We start from the raw sequence: 23,368 nt of genomic DNA on the forward strand, positions 1-23,368 counted from the left end.
ACCTATGTTTATTAGCACAAAAGTTCTTAGTTCTGCTTTATTTATTATGACTAGAATAAAGAATGTGTATCACTATTCTGAAAATTCTGATTATAAAATATTAAATATTTGTTATCTAATTGTGTGGGTTAGAAAGCATTTTGTAGGGTCAATGGATCTTCTCATCTTTTTTTTTTTTTAGTTGATGAAGCAAAGTACCATTCAGCAAAGTCTATTTTTTAAAGTATTTATTCAGTTGACAACCAATCCGAAACTAAAGGAAATGAAAAATAACAATTAAGATATCGATAAATTGCCTATAGTTTAATATGTATAAGAAAGGTCTTACAATTTTCTAATATATGATTAAATCAAAACTTGTGCATAAATTTTGACATGATTGAAAATGACAACTAGTTTTCTTAATGATTCACCAAAGGAATAAACTGGTTATCTAAGAGGAATAAAAGTACATGGATATAAGGTATTTGTCTTGTTTTGAAATAGCCAGATAGGTGTTAAGTGGTATGAACCAGGACCAACAATGGGTTAAAAGAGGTAAAGAGGTAGCAGTAGTCCGAAGTAGGGCCTGGCTGGATTACTGCCAAGAGCCAGGCTTTGGGGAAATAGCCTGGGGAAGTTCACTTTCTCAACTGTCAAAGGAGCAGCTGAGCCAGGTGCTCGGTGTGGTCCCAGACAGGAAGAAAGATTCCAGATTCCAAGAGATTTGCAGCCTAGACTCAGCCAGAGGAGTGGGCTCAAGCATTGTACCTGACCCATCCTTACATTTTAAATCCATGTGGACCTGTGAATTGTGACTGAATGTGACATGGCCGAGTTAAAAAAAAAGGAGAGAGAGAAGAATAAAGAAAGAAATAAAGAGAAAGAAAGAAATTAAAGAAAGAGAAAAAAAGAAAGAAAGACCCAGTTTTAAGTCTCACACTGTTAAACTTGTGGTCAAGTCATAGTTTCTTGGCATCTTATGTCCCCTTAGTTATAAAACAGGGGAGATGTTCTAGATCTCTACAGTTCCTCCTGGTTCCAACATTTAAAAACTTCATTTTTAATGGAATTTTAGAACAGCAGAGATTTTAATCTAAATTGAATATATTTTCAGATATAAATCCATTGAGTAAATTAAATGCTAGATGAAAATGCAGTAATGTACTAGAAAAAATTTGGAGACAATTTTCAAATTAATCGATTTAGCATAATGAATATTTCTCTAATAGCAAAGCAATTATTAACACATAAATTCTATGTTGAATAATTACCCTTAATTTTCTTTTTTTGATGCAACAAATCCTCATTCTGCTATTGTCATGTCTGCATTGTTTACATGAAACAGGATAAATCTCTCCCAAAAAAGTGCTCACAGAGACATCCATAAAAAACCCCAAATATATTGTTGGTTCAAATAGTTTCAAATAGCAGAAAAGCAGTCTTTCGTTGGTTTTGGATATCACTTAGTATGGTTTTTAGAGAGCCACTCATTTGGGGCAAAGTTCTGTTAGCAAAACTTAATGTGTTTTATGCTTTAATGAACTCAAGATAAGTTTTTAGAACATTTCAGTTCAATATGTGAGGAATAAGCATTTTCAAATTTTATAGTTAAGACTTCAATGGTATGAGAGCAGGTTTAGAAAACATTTTTATTAGACAAATTATTTAGACAAATTATACACAGAAAGCTCTGCCACTCATTACTGAGGCCTCCAAAAAGTGTTTTGTGTATTTGTATAATAGGCAATACATCAAAATAGGCCTATTTTAAATATTGTACATAGTTAACAGTTTGATAGCTAAAATCACCGCAACATCTGGTATGTCCCTATATAGCTTTTTGTAAAGATTTTTTTGTTGTTGTTTTAAAATCAGAGTCATGGGTGAGATCATGAATGTTACAAGGGAAAACAAGTTGTGCATGCACATAGGTACTTGTTACCCTGGAAACAAAATGGTTTTTGCATGATCAGAAATTTTTCTGCCTTACACAGTAGACAATATTTGAAGATTTAGTACAAAAACAGTGACAGTACAAGATGCTCCCCAGAACAGAATTAGCATCAAAATATAATATACCTTAAGAATATACCTTTTAATTTCTCCTAAAGCAAATCACATAGGATAATTCCTACATCAATCCTAGCCACAGAATGAATTAGATTAAAATAAGTGTATGGCTGCTAAGAACACAGGATAAGTTCTTGTTTCTTACTTACCACATTTTAATGTAAGGATTACAAACAAAGTTCATTCTACATCTCTAACAGGTAAGAATGCTACTTTAAAAGGGTTGTGCACAAAGGGGCACTGTTTTTGCTGTCATCCTTCTATACACTTGGCACTAATGTAAAAAATACATAACTCTTCCAAGTAGAATTGAATAAAAAAGGGGGTCAAGTTGAGAGCCCAGTATGTTACTATATTTTCTTCTTTAGGATAATGTAGGATGGTAATTAAGGCCACATCAATATTTCTTAAGGGCTCCCATCTCTCCCCAACTACAGTTGGATTAATTGGCTTACTGCTTTGGAAGAGATGTTATTAACCTTCAACGATCTACATTTAAACTCTTATAGAGCTGTATGTGCTGTTGTGGACATGGTTCGGCTAATAGCTTTTTCCATTTAGATAATTAAGTAAAAGTAAAATTATCAAGGTTAGCTTTATACACTGCTGAATAACAAATGCAAAACCTATTCAAATGAGTTACATCTAAGAACAAATATTAAATGGCCCTGGATGTTTTAATAACAAAAGTATAAAATATTCTCTGTTGGCAAACAATGTGAATCAGAGTAACATTAAAGCAACCTGCCTTTTCTAACTGAAAAGACCCCCTGCACTATACATAGTTCCTGTATACAATACTTTTTTATTTAAACTAAAGCTTTATTAAATGAATTGCAATAGCAATGGCCGCCTTTCAATATATATACACATTATATAGGTGCATATATATGTATATATGTGAGATACTAATTTATTTAACACAATAGAGGCTTACGCCATATGATAAAGTTTAATATACATCAGAAAAAACTTTTAATACTGTACAATCACATAAAGGTCATATGCACTGTTGCAGTGCAAGAGTAGTTTTAACTGTAGTCTTGACTGGCATATTAATGGCTTTTTTGTAATCCTACAAAATTGCATTCTCATTTCATGTGGCCTGAATGGTCTTTAAATTATTTCATAAACACTGCAGGGGTTGCCTTTGGTCCACAGTTATAAAGCACACTCAACAGCAGTGGAGCATTGTGTGGATGCAGCAGAAGAATGTAAAAGGACTGAAGTTATTGCAATTATATCTTTAAAAATAGAGAAAGGTTACATAAGAGGCCTTTATGTAAAATTAATCCTGCATATACTTTTAGTATATTCAGTGCACATTTCCTATACTTGAAGTACAGTATATGAAAAGCGGACTAATAGGATCCTAGTATACTATATTCTGGGGGAACAAGTTGAATAATGAAGAAAAGTGGAAGGAAATGTATTGGAAGAGAGGGAAAAAGAGAGAGAAAGAAATAGAGGAGGGAGGAGAGAGAGGGTGAGGAGAACAAACTAGAATTGTTACTAATAATCCTGATTAAAAAAAAAAAAGTTACATCCGTGTTAGTCCCACAATATTACAGTTGCTCCTTGCAAAGGGAGTCCTACAAAAGAAACAGTGAAGAGATTTTGTTTGATGCTCATATGGAAGTGCCTCGGTCTGGATCATTACCCAGATTGAGCCCCAGGCTAGGAGTTGGTTGATAAGGAATAGATGACATTGTTTTAATAGGACTCCTGAAAAAGCCCCCATTAGGTGCCCTGTGCCTGAAAGGGCCAGTTCGGTGCTCAGGCACGTTGCCAAAAGCAAAACCAGAGGCAGCTTTAGCTGACAGTGTGCGGCTAAGAGTCTGGATCTGCTCTGGGATAAAGGTGGTTGTGGTAATATGAGTGTTCCTGAAATCACTGATTTGCTCCAGTGCTTGTCGTGTTGGCAAAGTGTCAATGTCCAGAGGGGTCAAGTCAATTGACGAGGTGGAAAACTGTTTATGGGGGCTGTCGTCATCTGTGCACAAGCTATTTACACGTCTATGGAGGTGCTCCAGGTCAATTTCCTTGTCATCCTGGAGATGAAGAAAAAGAAGATAAGGTTCTCATCAGTACTAGCTTCCATGGTTAAAAAATAAAAAAAGTAGTTCAGCAAACATGATATGTGATGAACTGAACTTTGGGATTTACTCATTTAACAAGTATTTATTGAGCACCTAATATGAGCCAGGCACTGTCCAAAGGTTCTGGGGGGTACCAATAGGACTCTGGTAAGGTTATCTATAATAAATACTTTTCTTGCAGTAAAAGTTTTAAAATGAGCATATGCCACATGCAACTACAAAGTACAAAAGCAGTAGATGGGTGATTGTCTTTTATAAGAACAGGGACAGACCCAGGCAAAACTGTGCAAATAAAAAGTATGGTTTTGGCAACTCATCCCCCAACCCCCACCTCTTCTTTACACAGGCTTCTTCCTTTTTAAAAGTGTCTTATTCCAGGTTAAATATTTGTTCTTTTCTAGTACTCATTCCTAACTCTAACTTTCCATTCTTGGAAATAAGTGAAACAATATGCTGACATGCTAGTTCTAACTAGAGTGTTAGTGACTATCATACTGCCATTTCTCCTTAGGCTCAGATATATACAATTGTTTGGAAAGAGCAACATTCAACACAAGAGAATCAATTTCTAACTGAGAGACTTCATACTTCATGCACTCAAGCTAACCGAGTACCTGAATGAGGCAATATTGTGAGGTCAACGGGACTTTTTGAGACCACTTCAAGTCCTGACATATGAATGGCAGTTTTAATTTAGGGTCAGGTATATGCTACATGGCCACTAAATCAAAGATGCTTTATTTATGCTAATGGAGTCTTAGTAAAATGGTGCTTAATAAAGAAAAAGAAGGTAAAACCTTAAATTTCTGGAGTTGAGACCAATTCATAAATCTCTTAGGATTTTCACTGAAAGTGAGCAGTAGAGCCCAATATTTAAAAAATATAACTGGCAAGAAATAAAATTGTCCTTTGTATTAGTCTTACTTATAGTCAAGTTCAATTAATCAAATTTGTAAAGATTTTAAAGTATTTATATCATAAAAGAAAATATTTGTTTCTAAGATCTGGATTAGCTGTCATGAGTTAGAATGGATTATGTATTTTTTCTTATTGTGCTTTTATAGTGTCTTTAAGTGAAAAATATTTTGAGTGCACCACTGTTTTCCTTCTCCTTTCTTATTTCAAAATCCAATAAAAATATCCATTAATGCAATATTATCACTGAGATTTTAGAAGGGTTGAAAGATAATTTTATGGTTCCCACAGTAACTATAGTGTAGTCATCCATCAACAGATATAATAATGTAAGATTTAATATCATATATAGTAATTCAAAATTTAAGGAGCTTGGGGAGTCCTTCATTTTCTGATTTTTGAGAATATGAAGTCTTGGCTATAATGCTGCATTAATGTGGTCTTTGGCATTGAATCAGTGTCAGTAGAGATACCAGCAGCTTCTTCCACGAAGAAAATACTGCAATAAAACCTGATTAATTTTTAGTTCCTACTCCACTTATTTAGAGTGCATGATCATTCAGACAAGTAGGAAGCTAAGATTTATCTTTGCTAAGCCAGGTTTTTCCTTATTAATTTTGCATATAAAGTGGTAGAAAGCAATCCTTAGACTAGGAAACAATACATTTAAAAGAATACATGCAAAAATTTGTATGCAAGCGGGAAGTCATTTTCATTGGTGCAGGAAAGCAGGACTTCTTGCTCTAGGAATCACATCAGTCAGCCAAGACTTAGTTGTAGAAAATTTAAAACTGTCCGTGGAGACTATCAAGCAAATCAAATCAGCAAATTTAGGTTGTTTTCATGTCAAGTTGTGAAGCTTTGTAAATATGATTTTATTATTTATTATGTTTCACATTTTGGGTCCAGTAGAAATAAGATAGTTATAAATCCCATCATTTTGGATAAAAACAAGGCACATGCCACTTTACAAGAAATATTATTTGTAACTCTGTAATGATTCTCTCAGATCTCTGAAAAAAATTTAATCTGGCCTTGGAGTTGAGCTAACTCAAGAGTAAAAAAGAAATATTGAATTTTAGATGATTCCACGATGTGGATTTGTTAAGCTTAGGGTCATCAGAGTTAAAAACATAATCACTTCTCTTCGGTTTACGTACAGAGAGAGGGCAGCAGCCACTGATGGTGAAGAGAAAATTCTAATTATTTTATTATATAATTGTATTTCTTAGGCCAAATCTTAGACCCACAAGTAATTTACCTATAAGTTAAACAACTAATGGAAATAAAAGGATAGGCCTCACTGTGAACTGGTCAAGGCAATCGCAGCCTATAAAAAGTCATTGAATTAAATTCTCTCCTGAGATTTGGGAGAATTTCAAAGCCCATTGTGGCACATAAAATTGTCAGTCTTTCAAAACACTATAGTCTCTTCTTCATGGGATGTCTTAAAATGGAAATTGCTATTGGTCCTTACTGATTTTTAGATTTCACAAATTTATCTTCACTTTCCAAGGAGAGAAGAAACAAGGACCACTCCCACCACTTTCTCCCCTTCCCTGCCAACACAGCCTGCTTGTTGGTTCAACTCATACCCAAACCCCTCATCAAGTACCTCCTTTGATGGGACCCTGGAGCCTTTCCTCTTGTTCCACCACGTCTCCAGCATGGCGATAAAGCAGGAGAGAACAATTCCAGCAGCCAGGATACAAAAAACCCCTGCAAAGCTCTTTATGTCCAGGGCACCTCCTTTTTGCTTTGTGTCCACTGAGGAATACAGGTCACACTGGCCATTCTTTGGCCACCATTTATGCTTCAGGATGTCCATGTCACCATTCTGCTGAAGCTCCAAAATCCTTGGGGTAAAGAACACACAAGCCTGAGTTATAAATCTTGTCTCAGTCCACAGCACATCCATTTACATCCCGGCTCTACAGGCTGGTAGCCTTTGAGGTAAAAATGAATAAAGAAATTAGCTTGCAGATGTAACCGTAGGACACTAAGAACATTATGGCTGTAATGCTATAGACAGAGTTGTGGCCCAATATTTTCCCTCCTCATTTCCTTCCTCTCGTCTTATTTTTTTTATTTCATTTTATAATTCTGCATATTTCCCTACCCCCAGTCTGTTGCAATCTGTTTTTACAATTACATTTCATAGGCACTGGTTTTATGTGGATTCAAGCTGCTGCAGTTGTGTGTTCCTCCCCTACATGCAGAATGGCGCTCTGGAGTTTAATGCTTTTATGAAGAACATTCTGCTGCTTAGAGCAAGAGGCTGGCATAATGTCACCCAGCATATGCTCCACACAAAGAAATTCAATTAAAAAGGCTTCTATTATTTAACACAGTATGGGAGAAGGCCTTGGGACAAGTTTGAAGTTGATAAAATATATCATTTTTTTTTTCACACAACTGATCTAGTTTTCCTTTCAGTGCCAAAGGGGGAAATAATCTTACCTTAGAGAACAAGAAGAAAAGTTGACCAGAGGCTTTCAGAAGTAGTTAAATTCAAATAAAAAATATCCTTTTTCTTCTTCTTTTCTTTCCCCCAGAGGCTGGGAGTTGCTGCAAAGACTGCAGCTTTGTTCAGTGTGATTTTTCACAGGGGTTTATTTTCAATTCCAAAGTCTGTTGGTGCTGAGACCCATCTCGCTCTGGCCCTCCCCCAGCTGTGCACCTTTCACATGCTGAGAACGGTCAGGGCCAAAGCCATGAGCACCATCCTCAGGGTTTCCTAGAATTTCTTGCCCAAACAGCTTTAAGTGCTCACCAGCACTCATGAAGGCCCAGTCCCATGTATTATCTATCTCCTGAGAGCAGACCTCACAGCCATGGGTGCACATGGGTTGGCAGAGTGATGTTTAGAGAATGCAGACAGAGCTTGGCTGTGCGAGCTCAGTGCAGATAGCTTTGTGTGGGAGAACTTTCCCTGTCTGGGACCGAGCTGGGTGTGGGAGAGAGGGGACCAGAGGCTGACTTCTGTGCCACTGGATCAGTACAGAGTTCCTAGGATAGCCATGAATAAGAAATTCAAACCTGGCTTCTTAGGGGTCAGGAAGGCATATTTGTTGAGATAAGAAGATAGGACATATTTTATCTGACAGTGTTTAGCTTGATTTATAACTTTTACATATTTAAGACTTAAGATATATGGACCCAGATTTATGCTTTTTCTCCTGGTCTTCAATTATTTGGGAAGAGACTGCTTAAGAACTTTAGAGAGAAAAACTAAGCCTATCTGGGAGTAAATAATTCACTTTTAGTGATATATTACCTTTTTATCTGATTCATGTCACCCAGGCATCTATAAGATTGAGATAAAAGATAATGTTGGGGGTGGGATTAACATTCAAGTTGAATTAAAGAAGAGTAAGAAAGCCCTGCTGAGAGTTGGGCCGATGCCTACCATCCACCTTTGGATAGTCCCATAGCCTCACCCACAGCGCCCCCTGCTGACAAGCCAGGAGGCTCCCTCACCTCCTAAACTAGGTCTTAGGAAATTGATTTGTCTAAAGTTTGAAATTGATTTGCTTCATAGTGTTGCTTAAAAACAGCAGTTAATTTGATGAATTAAATTTACTAAAATAAGTATGACTATTAATGGTTCATACTATTAATGGATCATCTTTATTCCAGTCTCTATCCCAGACAAAGTCATTCGTATTTAGAAAACACAGAATTTCTAAAAGTGAGTCTCATGGGACATTGGTACCTCGTTCTGTAAGAAGTCCCATGGTCATTAATATAAAAAAAACCCTCCTGAAATTAACAAAGAAGTCAGCTTATTAAAGACTCTAAGAAGACCTGCAGACAAGAAAACTTGCATCATTTTTTTTTTTTAAGTGAGAGGATGGGAGATAGACTCCCACATACACCCTGACAGGGATCCAGCTGGCAAGCTCTGGGGCTGATGCTTAAATCAATCAAGCTATGCTCAGTGCCTGGGTCGATACTCGAATCAACTGAGCCACTGGCTGCAAGTGGTGAAGAGAAAGAGAAGAGGGAGAAGGAGGGGAAGAGAAGTAGATGTTTACCTCTTATGTGTGCTCTGACTAGGAATCGAACCCAAAACGTCTACATGCTGGGGTAATGCTCTATCCACTGAGCCAACTGGGCAGGGTGCATGCTTTCGTTTAATACAGCATTTCCTAAACTTGTCTGACTTTCATTCCTCTTTTGTTATATTTCTCCCCCAACAGCACAACTCATAGAGCTAGAGATTTGAGAAATCTTTAGGTATTTGAAATCAAGGCACCTGAGAATTAGTACCTTGATCCAAAGGGACAATTATTTGGAACTTGTAGCACTGTGTTAGGTATCACACACACATAATCACATCAACGATGCTTGCTTAGCTTGCCCATGAATACCATTCAAATGACATGGGCAAACCCTTTAGGTATTTACCTACCTAGGTAGTCCAGATATTATTGAATACCTTGGAAAAATTCACTCATATCTAAAGAAATTCTTAATTTTGAGTTTATAAGTACATGTAGAAATAAAAGTACAGCAGTATTCACTAAAGGAGAATATTAAAGGGCACTAAATGTGCTCTCAAGTTCCCTTGCCCTCCTACAACCACCACACTATATTAATATCTGTGGAAGCGGGAGAATTTTCCTTTATAGCACTTGTCATCATTTGCGATTATTTGTGTTTACCCGGTTAATGTCTGTGTACTTACCATCTCCCATGCTGCCTAACACAGAAAAGCACATACAAATATTGATCAACTTACCACCTATGCAACTTATGACCATTCGACTTTACGACCACAATCGCTAGCCATGATAGCACAAGCGTTGCCCAGCTGGGCCTATGACAGTGCAGACCAGCTTCCGGCAGCACTACCATCTCCGTGTGCACCATTTCAACTGTTATTCCAGACTCGGTACAGCAATTTGTGTTTTGTGTCTTGGATATTTTTCATTAAACCCCTCCCAAGATGTCTACCAAGAGGAAATTGTCTTTGCAAATATTAAACCAGTTGTACTGGTAATGCAGTGTTTTACTTAAACCTGATGAATGTTAAAATAAGAAACAAAATGGTATAGAGATGACAAAAATGGTATAAAATGAACAAAGAAAATTATGATAAAAATATGACTTAAAGATTTTTATAATATCATTTCACAGTACTGTACATATAGCCTACTCAACTTATGACCAAATCGTGTTACGATCGGTCTGTCAGAACCAATCGTGGTCGTAAGTTGAGCACTAGCTGTATTTATTGACTGAATATACTCAACGGTTTTTGGTAAACGCACTCTGCTCTCAGATTCTACATTTTTCTTATCATTGATACTATTTTCTAAATTTATTCCACTTCTCCTATTCACTTATCCATTCAATAAATATTTAAAAAATGATTTTATGCCAGGCACTTCCTTGAGTACAATATTTATGTTAAACCACAACTGCACATTCAGCTAGAATGGCCTATGCCAGTGGTCCCCAACCTTTTTTGGGCCACAGACCGGTTTAATGTCATAAAATATTTTCACGAACTGGCCATTAGGGTGGGACAGATAAATGTATCACGTGACCAAGACAAGCATCAAGAGTGAGTCTTAGACGGATGTAACAGGGAATCTGGTCTTTTTAAAAAAATAAAACATTGTTCAGACTTAAATATAAATAAAATGGAAATAATGTAAGTTATTTATTCTTTCTCTGTGGACCGGTACCAAATGACCCACGGACCTGTACCAGTCCACGGCCTGGGGGTTGGGACCGCTGGCTTAGGCAACATTATAAAATCATTTTTTTTTAGATGTCCTCCGTTCATGTTAATTTATTTTTTCATTCATTCACATATTCATTCAGGAACTGATGATTGCCTACTCTTACCTCTTCAGTAGTATTTGGTATCACTCACAATGTATCTTTATTATTTCTATACCTGGAAATGCTTTTGTTTTAAAAAGTTATTGGAAGAATACATACTCTATGTCACCCATTTTGATTCTAATAGTACAAGGTCTTTATCTAAAGAATTTGTTTAACCCTAGAAATTTTGGATTCAGTGAGCTGAGTGTAAGGAATTCATCACGGGAAATAGGGGCGGGGCATCTACACATGCCTTTAAGTATCATCACAGCTCAGAGATCTCTTTATGTGGTTCATCTCATGGTCACTGAAGCACAGGTGGCTGAGGCACTGCAGGCAGACCCTACCTTTGGGTGCCTCAGCCAAGCTCTGAAGCCCAAAGCAGATCGCGGGGATACAGGCTGGTGTGGAGTAGAAGTGTAGGAAAGGAATGAAAGTGTGCTTTAAGCCCAGCGTTCTGACATTCATTCTACCTAAAAATCTAGTGCTCCCGGAAATTCTACTGCAAGATTTCACTACAATCTCCTTTTTATTATTTAACAGAAACTCTTTTAAGGATCAGATAAATAAAGTTTAGCACAATCCAATGCCCTGCTTTAAAGGTTAATGGGATGAGTTCTTACAATAAATGAGGAGAGATTTTCCTTTTTCAAATGTTCAATAACACTGGCACCTTTAAATGACACTTCAAATCACACATACAGTTTTGCCTTTTAATTATAAGCAACATTTGTGTGTGTGTGTGTGTGTGTGTGTGTGTAACCATGCAAGAATCTAGTTGCAAAATTCTAAATGAGTACAATGAAAATTTTTAGTTCCATTTTAGAATGGTTGTTTTTGTTATACGTGCTATTTCCACAAGATGGCAGACTTTGCTCATAGACAGCAAGGTATTAACTGGTATAGTTAACCTGCAGGTTTCAAAGGCATAAAATATAAATTCCTTGGTGTTGTAAACACTTAAACTATTAGAAACAATGTGATGAACAACTAAATGTGTGAAATCTCTTCTTGTAGTTAAAAAAAATTCCCATCATTATTACCTCAGGGTGATGATAGTAATGCTTATTTTTGAGAGTTATTATGGTGAGAATTAATGAGTCCATATACAAAAGCACCTTGATCATTGCTTGGCATTTAGTAGGCAACCAAAACTCAAAAGCTAGACTTATTATTGTCAGTACATGTGACAACCACTCTTCTTTGGATTTGTTCTGGAACTTACTTCTTAACAGACAGAATATTCCCAGATCAATCAGTCAGTGATTTATTCTCTGACAAGAATATTGCATTTTCTTCTTTTGTCCAAAAGTATTAAAACATTTATAATCTCATTGAACAGAAAAATCTTAGAAGTTCATAAAACCTAGCTTCAACTTGAAAATGGCTAATAGATCAATCCAGCATGCATTAAATTCTTTACTGATATAAATGAGCAAATTTTAGGGGAAGGGAGGAGGGAAGTAAAAGATCTTTCTTTATAGTCAAATTAAAATACTCAACAGGTTTGAGGCATTAATCTTGAAAAGCTTTTTACTTACTTTGAAGATAACAGCCTCAGTTGTGTGAGAATGGTACTAATTATTGATCACTTATCATCCCTTAATCAGTATTCTAAAAATTGATTTTCTAATTAGTTTACTTATAATAAAATGGTTTGCTGAAAGGTGGATGCAAATTTCTAATCCCACATAGATAATTTTGATTTTGCCTTTGAATACTATAACTGTCTATAGGTTCCTTTCTAATTTTCTTAATTTCTTTACCCTAAGGTAAATTCCCTGATGTAAAAAAAAAAAAAGACACTGGTTATCTAAAAAAAAGAACACCTGACTTTTTAGTTGTTTCTGTTGAAAAAAATGTGGAGGTAATTAGAGACTTTTATTTTTTATTATTATATAAAAATTTTTATTTAGAAATTAATTTAAACAGGGTGACTTTTAAAAATAAGTGCAGAAATTCTTTTTTCAGGCTATGGATGAAAGAACTGTGTGAGTCTTTTGTAATAGAAAGTTTCCACTCACATTCATAGAAGCATGAATACTAGAATACAAAAGACTGAAAATATCTATTCTGTCTCATTTCTCTCCATCCATCCCATGGATGAGAAAAGTGAATTATATAGAATAATAATTCCCTGAGGCTCTGGCTTGTTGGCTCATTGGTAGAGTGTTGATGCAGTGTGTGAAAGTCCTGGGTTCAATTCCTGGTCAGGGCACACAGGAGAAGTGCCCATCTGCTTCTCCACCCCTCCCTCTCTCCTTCCTCTCTGTCTCTCTCTCTTCCCCTTCCGCAGCCAAGGTTCCATTGGAGCAAAGTTGGCCCGGGCGCTAAGGACAGCTCTATGGCCTCCGCCTCAGGCGCTAGAATGGCTCTGGTCACAACAGAGCAACGCCCCATGGGCAGAGCATTGTCCCCTGGTGGGCATGCCAAGTGGATTCCGGTTGGGCACATGTGGGAGTCTGTCTGATCGCCTCCCCACTTCTAACTTCAGAAAAATACAAAAAATAAAAAATAAATAATTTCCTGAAATTATCATATTCAACAAAAAGAGGTTATTTATGTAACACACCAGGGCAGCCAGAGGGAATAGACCAAGTGCTCTAGATATTGCAGGCCCTGCCTTGGCTTTGTTGAGAACTGAATAGATGGCCTTTTTTTTTTTTTTTTTGTATTTTTTCGAAGTTGGAAACAGGGAGGCAGTCAGACAGACTCCCGCATGTGCCTGATCAGGATCCACCCAGCATGCCCACCAGGGGGCGATGCTCTGCCTATCTGGGGCATTGCTCTGTTGCAACCAGAGCCATTCTAGCGCCTGAGGCAGAGGCCATAAAGCCATCCTCAGTGCCCAGGCCAACTTTGCCCCAATGGAGCCTTGGCTGCGGGAGGGGAAGAGAGAGATAGAGAGAAAGGAGAGGGGGGAGGGATGGAGAAACAAATGGGTGCTTCTCCTGTGTGCCCTGGCCGGGAATCGAACCCGGAACTCCTGCATGCCAGGCCAACGCTTTACCACTGAGCCAACTGGCCAGGGCCTAGATCACTATTTTATTAATATTCTAGTACGTCATCTTAGACACATCTGTTGGGAAGCACTGTGGTACAGATTAAATGACTTTGTTTTAGTGACTAACACAGAGTAATAGTTGATTTGGAGACAGAATTCAGGTCTGTCTTTCAGCACATTTCTCTCTAACATGTATTCAAAGAAGAGCAATCTCTTTTAGTTTCAGAAATTTGTGAGACTCTGAGTAAAACTGTCATCACTATGTTTCCCCTAAATCAAACAATATAATTGTAGCATGATTGCAAATTTATTCATACTACAATTTGGGTGTGCAAAGAAAATGTAGCTTTTCTCTTATAACTTAATTGATCTTCCTCAAGAAAACTGGGCCTGAGTAGTGAGAACAAAACTAAAATTAGCTCAATATGATTTAAAATTTAATCTGATCTAATAATTTATCATGTCTCCAGCTTTAGCTCAATTTACTTGAGAAAATTAATCCTCCTGATTCCTCCCTGTTTCCCTTGCTTTGTTTAAAGATGGCATCAGGACTTATGGAGGATGACATTATGTCTCCTGTAATTGAAATTTGGGAAGAGAGAGCCCAAAGCCTCTTGCTGGTCTTTGGGTTTGCTCTGGCAACTCTCCATTGAGGAGCAATGGAGGAGCTGAAGTCAGCAGAGGCTTTATATCGGCTAGTGTTGACTAATATCTTTCTCAACTCCTTTAGGGCTTATGGACCTTCCACCGCTGACCTGGCCTCCTTTGTCTCTCTGTCATTTTCTTCGTCCAGCTCCTAACTATTCTGTAGCCCTTCAGACACTAGTATGATATCACTTAAAGTAGAGGGTTCCTAGAGTAGTCTGTGATCTAACTCAACATTCATACCACATGGGAATAGGAGAGGCCTAGGAAGGAAGGTCGAACCTTGGCTTTTCCCTAACCATGCAGCTCTGGCTTCTCAACCAATAGGGTCTTCTATGTTGCTACAAAGCCTGGTGTGACCAGGGAACTCCTCCCAGAGATGCTAATGGGAAGGGAAGCATCAGGCCCTCTATCCTTGGTGAGTATTTCAGTCTAACCCTTCCTACTTGCCCATCTCCCAACCCCTGCACTCTGCTGGGAACCTCTAGCCAGAAGTGGTGTTGCTATCCTTTTGTTTCCTGGATGTTCCTCTTATACCCCACATCTTCAAACTTCTTGGCTTGTCATAGTAAGAGGGAAATGTAACTATACAATGATAGAAATTCTATGATCTTAGACCTCCATGCATGTCTTCAATTTGGAAGTACTAAGGAAACTTGGAGTTAGGGATTGGTGAGGATGAAAATACCTTATTTTATTATCTTAAAAACATTGATCTGTTACATCCTTATGATTTTTATGTAACCAAAATTAAAAAGATATTTATGATAGAGTCTCGCTGCTTATTAATCTTTAATGTTAGTTATCACTGAGAAAGAAATTTGAGACTAACTGAAAAAAAGTATTTTTGAGTAGATCTATTTTGGCCCAGAAGATCCATATTATTAAATTTATTTGTTAGGTTATCACAGAATTTTCCTTTCCATTGTCACTGAAAAAGAATAATAGCATGCAGATGATTTCAGAAAAACATCAGCTCAGTAGACTTTCAGTCATTCATTATTTCTTTCATTCTTATCTTGGAAAATGTAGGTAAATGGGACTGGAGCAAAAACACTTACCAAAGATCCAGATTTAGTATCCAACTAAGTGTAGAACTCTGATTGGCACCTGACCAGGTGGTGGCGCAGTGGATAGAGCTTCAGATTGGGATGTGAAGGACCCAGGTTCGAAAACCTGAGATTGCCAGCTTGAGCATGATCTCACCTGGTTTGAGCAAAGCTCACCAGCTTGAGCCCAAGGTCTCTGGCTTGAGCAAGAGGTCACTCACTCTGCTGTAGTCCCCGGGTCAAGGCACATATGAGAAATCAATCAATGAACAGTTAAAGATCCACAATGAAGAATTGATGTTTCTCATCTCTCTCCCTTCCTGTCTGTCTGTCCCTCTTTCTGTCTCTGTCACACACACACACACACACACACACACACACACACACACACCTCTCTAATTGGCATATCCAATAGCAGTATTTGAACATTAGAGTTGTGAAAAATTCTATCAACTTCCTATGAATCAGGTATCAGTTGATTTTTTTTAAAAGCTTGCAACCACATTTATTAGAAAAATATCACTTGGAAGTTCCGTTCTTTTAAGGTTGAAGATGTGCTCCAGGGCACTTTATCAAATCCTTCTCAACACGGCAGAAATCCCGGCTCTCTGGGTGCGCATAGGCCACGGCATGACCGAGTTCCACCACAGTGCAACCTAACCCTCCACAGGGGTCATGAAGCAGAAGCGGAGCCTCCCCTCTCTATCCAGACGGTTCTGGAGCCAGAGCAGCTGGGGAGATGCGACAGCAGAACTCCTCGGCAGCTGCAGCAGCCACCTAGTTTGCCCGTGGAACTTGAACTTCACCTTCTCTTCACAATCTGCTTTCTGGAAGCGTTGGATTTAGTCGTCTCCTCCAGGCTCTCAAAGTGTTGTCTCAGACCTGCAGGGCAGGTGGATACCCCAGCTACGTAGTCAGGGGCAAACATGTCAGGTTTCTGCCTGGCCTTGCGGGAAAGTCACAGCTGAGGAAAGCACTGGTCCTCAGATGAAGGTTGACAGTGTATCTGCCGCCTTTGGGAATAGGAAGTGAGTACTGAGGCCCCGAGAACTCAGCACCTCTGAGTTGTGGAAAAAGTACATACGCATGGTTCTGCCGAAGCTGACAGTCACAGACACTTTCTTCAGGGTCCTGTTTCTACAATGTGAACAGAACGCTGGGTTCATGTCAGATGTTGTCCTGAAACAGTCAAGGCAGCACCAGACGTAGCTCCGGGCTTCTCAGATCAGCAAGCTATTCACCACCAGCAAATGCTGCCCGTCTGAAGCAGAACATTCTGCATGGCAAAGTCTGTAGTCAGGTGGTAGGCAGTTAGACAGACATGTGCATAGCATGGATGATGGAGCAGGTACAGAAGGTCACCAAAGCAAGGACCCAGACCAGTCTGCAGTTGTGTTTCGGATCTAGTTCCAGAAAAAGCAGCAGAACCAGAAAAGCCACATCACAGTGAATTTAGGACCAGCTGCATTGACTAATGACTCCCTGCCCTGTGTGGACCAATCAGTGGAGACCGCAACCCTGAAAGGACACACCTGGAAAGCTGATGAATATTCTATTGCAAACCTTCCTTGGGACCTCCCATAAAATCTCTACCCTTAATAGCCCCTAAGTTGGAGGACCCAGTTCTCTCCCTTCGTGGAGCACACTTGAGCCTTTTTCCTTCCCCTCCCCCCAGGGTGTTGTTCTCTTTCTTTTAAGCTCCTTTTTTTTTTTTCCTTTTGCCTCTATATCGTGTTTCCTAAAGCCCATTTCTTCTAACTCTGTGACTTTCTAAATAAACTTTTTTTTACGTTTTGAGTTGTAGCTCTGAATTCTTTCCTAGCCAGAACTCCAGTACCAGAGGTGGCTGAACCCAGGTCCTGTTAGACTCCACCGGTCTAAGACCTGGTGCTGCTTTTGTTCTCATCACACCAACAGTCACACAGCCGACCAGTCTATAGGACGTGCACTGTTCCAAATCCTGCTGGATCTGCTTGATGTTGCTGGGGGTTATCCACCCCCCCATCCTCATCACTATCTTCATCATTCCTTTCTTCAAATCCATTCTCTTCCTTCTCCTCCTCACTTGGAACATCCTCACCTTCCTCAGTGAGCAGCTCCGGCAGGTCACGAACAGTATCAGAGAATGGGTTTCTCCTAAACACAAACTGAATTCTAGGTCCCGTTCAGTGTTCATGTTTTACTGTTCCTTGCGGGGGTTTAGGCTCTGGGGGCAGATGGAAACCAGAAATGTGTAGAGGAGTTTCAAGTGCTGCACTGATGAGCTCACTTTAATCCTTTCTTGTACTGAATGTAACACCCCAACAAACTCTGCTTCCAACTGGCAAGTAAATGCCAGTACTTGGTATCTGTGGCAGAGAGCCTAGGATAGGGTCCAGTTTTCTTTGAAAACTCAGTCACCAGCCTCAGGTATTCTAGGAAAGGACTCTTTTAAATACAGCTCTGAGAGCAGATCACCCACACTCGGTCTTGTCCCAAATCTCACGGACCACATCCTGGATGGTATAGATATTCTTCTCAATGTCCTGCTGAGTCATGTCGCACAGGAAAGCGCCGGCATCTGGCACAACGTGCTCCACGGGAGAACGCTTGTGCTGGTCCCTACATCCCACTTTAGGCCTCTGGGAATCCCACTCCAGGCCTGTGGGAACCAGGAAGAGCTACTGGGGCGACATCTCTCCGCTCAGGCTACCCGCGCGTATGTGCACCGTGCGGGCAGCTCACCCAGGGGTTCTGGGTAGGGTCAAATCTTGGGGGAATACCTGAGGAAATACTATCCAGGCCTTAGTGCTTTTAAAATAAGCTTTTAAATGTAAAACTTGTATATATATGTATTGTAAAAATTCAGTCAATGGATAACCTTATTTAATGATCATAAGCCAATAAGATAGGTACTATTTTACAGTCAAGAAATAGCTATTCAAGACAACGAAGTATAGCTATCATGGCTGTAAGTGGTTGTAACAAGATTAATACCCTCGATATTTTTCTTAAGCAAAATCTTATATTGATAAAGTCTAATGCAAAATAACTTAAGAGAGACTATTAGAAGCTATTTCCTTTGTTTAAATTGGATTTTTAACTAGTTCTTCCAGTTAGTTGAGCCTAATGACAGTTGCTTAAATCTAATCAATTAATGATTATGGCATTTCAAATAAGTTTACAAGTAATCATCTTTTAGACCAGATACCAGCAAAGATTGTGTTAAGGGTCAGATAGTCAATATTTAGACTTTAAAGGGCCACATGGTTTCTATTGCAGCTACTCAGCTTTGCCTTTCTACAGTGTGTCCGTAAAGTCATGGTGCTCTTTTAACCGGTCACAGGAAAGCAACAAAAGACGATAGAAATGTGGAATCTGCACCAAATAAAAGGAAAACCCTCCCAGTTTCTGTAGGATGATGTGGCAGCATGTGCGCATGTGCAGATGATGACGGAACACCGTGTATACAGTGGAGCAGCCCGCAGCCATGCCAGTCAAGATGTGGACAGTACAGAGGAAGGTTCAGTGTGTTCTGTGGTTCGCTAAATTCGAATCCATGACCAAAGTGCAACGTGAATATTGGCGCATTTATAATGAAGCGCCACCACATAGGAATAACATTACTCGGTGGGATAAGCAGTTGAAGGAAACCCGCAGTTTGGTGGAGAAACCCCGTTCTGGTAGGCCATCAGTCAGTGACGAGTCTGTAGAGGCTATACGGGATAGCTACCTAAGGAGTGCTAAAAAATCTGTGCATGAGCTCACATTGAACTGCACTGAATAGGTATGAAACTGGGAGAGTTTTCCTATTATTTGGTGCAGATTTCACATTTTTATTGTCTTTTGTTGCTTTCCTGTGACCGGTCAAAAGTGCACCATGACTTTATGGACACACTGTAGGTAGGAAAACAAGCCTGAGCTGAATTTGGCCTTATGGCTATAGTTGCTGACCTGTTTTATACCCTCACTTCAATTAAATTACTCTTTGAAGTCAACAATTTTTTATTTTACTGATAAATTGAAGTGCAGAGGGCTTAAATGACTTGGGAAAGTTTGTTTTAAAACTAGTGATTTTGATTTTTTGCTAAAAACTCCCAATGCAGAAAACTTCAGAACCAGATGGCCTCACTGAAGAACTCTACCAAACATTTAAATGAGAATTAACACCAATTGTCCTCAAACTTTTCCAAAATATCAAGGAAAAAGGAATACTTTCAAACTAATTCAATGAAGCCAGCATTACTTTTGATACCAAAATCAGATAAAGATACTACAGAAAAACTATAGACCAATATTCCTGATGAATATAGATGCAAAAATTCTCAAGAAAATATTAACAAACTGAATTCAAGAACACATTAAAAAGATTATACACCATGACCAAGTGGGATTTATCCTTGGGATGCAAGGATGGTTCAATATGTGAAAATCAATATATGTAATACATCACATCAATAAAATGAAAGATAAAAACCATACAATCATCTCAATAGATTTTGAAAAAGCATTTGACAAAACATAACATCCTTTCATAACAAAAACCCTTCACATGTTGGTTTCAGAAGGAACATACATTAATATAAAAAGCTCATATACAACGAAACCCATAGCTAACATCATATCCCTTGGAGAAAAATTGAATGGATTTCCTCTAAAATCAGGAGCAGGACAGGATGCACACTCTCACCACTCCTATTCGATATAGTACTGGGCATCTTAGCTAGATCAAATTGGAAAACAGAGGGAAAAAAGTCATCCAAATAAGAAAGGAAGAAGTACTATTTGCTGATGATATAATCTCATATATAGAAAATCCCAAGGAGTCAGTCAGAAAAACTGTTAGAATTAATCAGATATTTTAGTAGAGTGACAGGAAACAAAATCAACATACAGAAATCAAATGCATTCCTTTACATTAATAATAAAGCATCTGAAAAAGAAATAAAGAAAACTATCTTATTCATAATAGCATCACAAATGATAAAATACTTAGGAATAAATTTAGCCAAGGAAGGGAAAGATCTATACAATGAAAACTGCAAGATTTTTGCTGAAAGAAATTGAAGAAGACAGAAAAAAGTAGAAAGACACCTTATGTTCATGAATCAGAAGAATTAATATTCTTAAAATGGCCATTCTCCCCAAAACCATCTGTAGATTCAGTGCAATGCTTGGCATTCTTCACAGAAATAGAAGAAACAATCCAAAATTTGTGAGTAGAACCAAAAAAGACTGTAAATAACCAAACCAATCCTAAGAAAAGGGAACAAATCCAAAAGTATAACATTTCTGGATATACTATAAACTATAGCAATAAAAACAGTATGATACTGGCACAAAAATAGACATATATTTCAATGGAATAGAATAGGAATTCCATAATTAAACTTCAGTGTATGTGGTCAACTAATAATTGACAAGGGAGCCAAGAATACTCAATGAAGAAAGGGTAGTCTCTTAAGCAAATGGTGCTAGGAAAACTGGAGAACACATGCAGAACAATAAAATTAAACCCTTATCTCACACCACTCATAAAAATAGCTCCAAATGATTAAAGACTTAAACATGAGATCTGGTTTCATAAACCTCCTAGAAAAAAATGTAGGGAACAAGCGTATGAATATTGGTCTTAGCAATGATTTTTTTGAACATGACATCAAAAGTACTAACAACAAAAGCAGAAAACAGTAAGTGGAACTATATACATTATACAAAAAGCTTTTTGTACAGTTAACAAAATGAAAAGATAACCTACAGAATGGCAGAAAATGATAGCAAACCACTAACTTGATAAGGGTTAATATCTAAAATATATAAAGGGCTCAGTCAATTTCACAATATCCAAACAATTTGATTAAAAATTGGGCAGAAGAACTAAATAGACATTTTTTCCAAAGAGGACATCAAAATGGCCAACAGATACATGAAAAGATTCTCAACATCACTAATCATCAAGGAAATGCAAATGAAAACCACAATGAGATATCAGTTCACAGCTGTTAGAATGGCTATCATCAAGAACATAAGGGACAACAGGTGTTGGTAAAGATGTGTTGAAAAGGAAACCCTTAGCCTGACCAGATGGTGGCGCAGTGGATAGAGCATCAGACTGGGACACGGAAGACCCAGGTTTGAGACCCTGAGGTCGCCAGCTTGAGCGTGGGCTCATTGGGTTTGAGCAAGGCTCACCAGCTGGAGCCCAAGGTTGCTGGCTCGAGCAAGGGGTCACTCAGTCTGCTGTAGCCCTCCCCCCGTCAAGACACATATGAGAAATCAATCAATGAACAACTAAGAACTGCAACAAAGAATTGATGTTTCTCATCTCTCTCCCTTCCTGTCTGTCTGTCCCTATCTGTCCTTCTCTCTAACTCTCTCTGTCTCTGCCACACACACCAAAAAAAGAAAACTATAAAAAGAAAAGGAAACCCTTATACATTGTTGGTGGGAATGTAAATTGGTCCAACAACTATGGAAAATAGGGAGGTTCCTCAAATTAAAAAGAAAAAATCGCCCTGGCCAGTTGGCTCAGCGGTAGAGCGTCGGCCTAGCGTGCGGAGGACCTGGGTTCGATTCCCGGCCAGGGCACACAGGAGAAGCGCCCATTTGCTTCTCCACCCCTCCGCTGCGCTTTCCTCTCTGTCTCTCTCTTCCCCTCCTGCAGCCAAGGCTCCATTAGAGCAAAGATGGCCCGGGCGCTGGGCATGGCTCTGTGGCCTCTGCCTCAGGTGCTAGAGTGGCTCTGGTCGCAACATGGCGACGCCCAGGATAGGCAGAGCGTCGCCCCTGGTGGGCGCGCCGGGTGGATCCTGGTTGGGCACATGCGGGAGTCTGTCTGTCTCTCCCTGTTTCCAGCTTCAGAAAAATGAAAAAAAAAATAAAAAGAAAAAATCTACCATATGATTCAGTAATTCTACATCTGGGTATATACTCAAAAGAAATGAAAACAAGACTTCCATGAAATACAGGTACTCCCATATTTATTATTGCAGCGCTATTGACAATAACCAAAGTATGGTAACAATCCAAATATCCATCAATGGATGAATGCATAAAAAAGATATGTGGTACATACACACAATGAAATATTAGTGAGCAACGAGAAAGGAGAATATCTTTCATTTATGACAACAAGGATGAACCTTGAGGACATTATATTAAGGGAAATAAGTCCGACAGGAAAAGACAAGCACTATATAATATCATTTATTTGTGGAATTAAAATAAGTTAACCCTGTAAAAAACAGACAATAAAATGGTGGTTACCAGGAGATTAGGGGTGAGTTGTAAATAAGCCATAAAGATCTAAAGTATAGTATAATGAACATAAATAATAATGTGCCATATGTAATGTGATTAAATATTGTTACATCAGTAATCATATAAATGTGTCAAAGTAACACTCTATACCCCTCAGACTTATACAGTGTTACATATAAAATACATTTAATTAAAAACTAAAGGTTTATTCTTATTCCAGTGCTTTTGACTATGGATATACAATAACTAATATACAGTAATGCCTATTATTAATGTGTGTACCTTTAAATAAATAGAGTCACCATGTGTTGATTTTATAACTGTCCATGTTGGGAAAGAATTTTATGTACACACTGTCTATTAACAACGGCAGTAAAATAGTTCATGTGAATTTTAGATTTCCTTTGTTTTCTGATTATCTGGAATATACATCTAAACATATAATCCTGAGAGTGGGACTGCCCATGTTCCAAAAGAGTGACTGCCTTAATTATTCAAGATAAGTAGTATTCATTGTCTGGGGTCTA

At 38.4% G+C, this 23,368-nt stretch overlaps 1 protein-coding gene and 1 pseudogene across 2 annotated transcripts in view; both read right to left on the reverse strand.

Annotated features, from left to right (window-relative positions):
* Window positions 1–2,981: 2,981 nt before the first annotated feature.
* Window positions 2,982–23,368, reverse strand: part of GRID2 (glutamate ionotropic receptor delta type subunit 2) — a 1,655,975-nt gene continuing 1,635,588 nt past the window's right edge. For both annotated transcript variants that reach the window (XM_066279539.1, XM_066279540.1), the window contains 2 exons: window positions 6,682–6,922; window positions 2,982–4,103 (listed from right to left, as the gene is read on the reverse strand). In XM_066279539.1, coding sequence (XP_066135636.1) covers window positions 3,681–4,103; window positions 6,682–6,922 — 664 coding nt within the window. In that variant the 3' untranslated portion in view covers window positions 2,982–3,680. The remainder of the gene's footprint in view (window positions 4,104–6,681; window positions 6,923–23,368) is intronic.
* LOC136338020 (RNA-binding protein NOB1 pseudogene) overlaps window positions 16,405–23,368 on the reverse strand; it is a 93,966-nt pseudogene continuing 87,002 nt past the window's right edge.

Source organism: Saccopteryx bilineata, chromosome 5 (genome assembly GCF_036850765.1).
Source record: "Saccopteryx bilineata isolate mSacBil1 chromosome 5, mSacBil1_pri_phased_curated, whole genome shotgun sequence".
NCBI lineage: Eukaryota > Metazoa > Chordata > Mammalia > Chiroptera > Emballonuridae > Saccopteryx > Saccopteryx bilineata.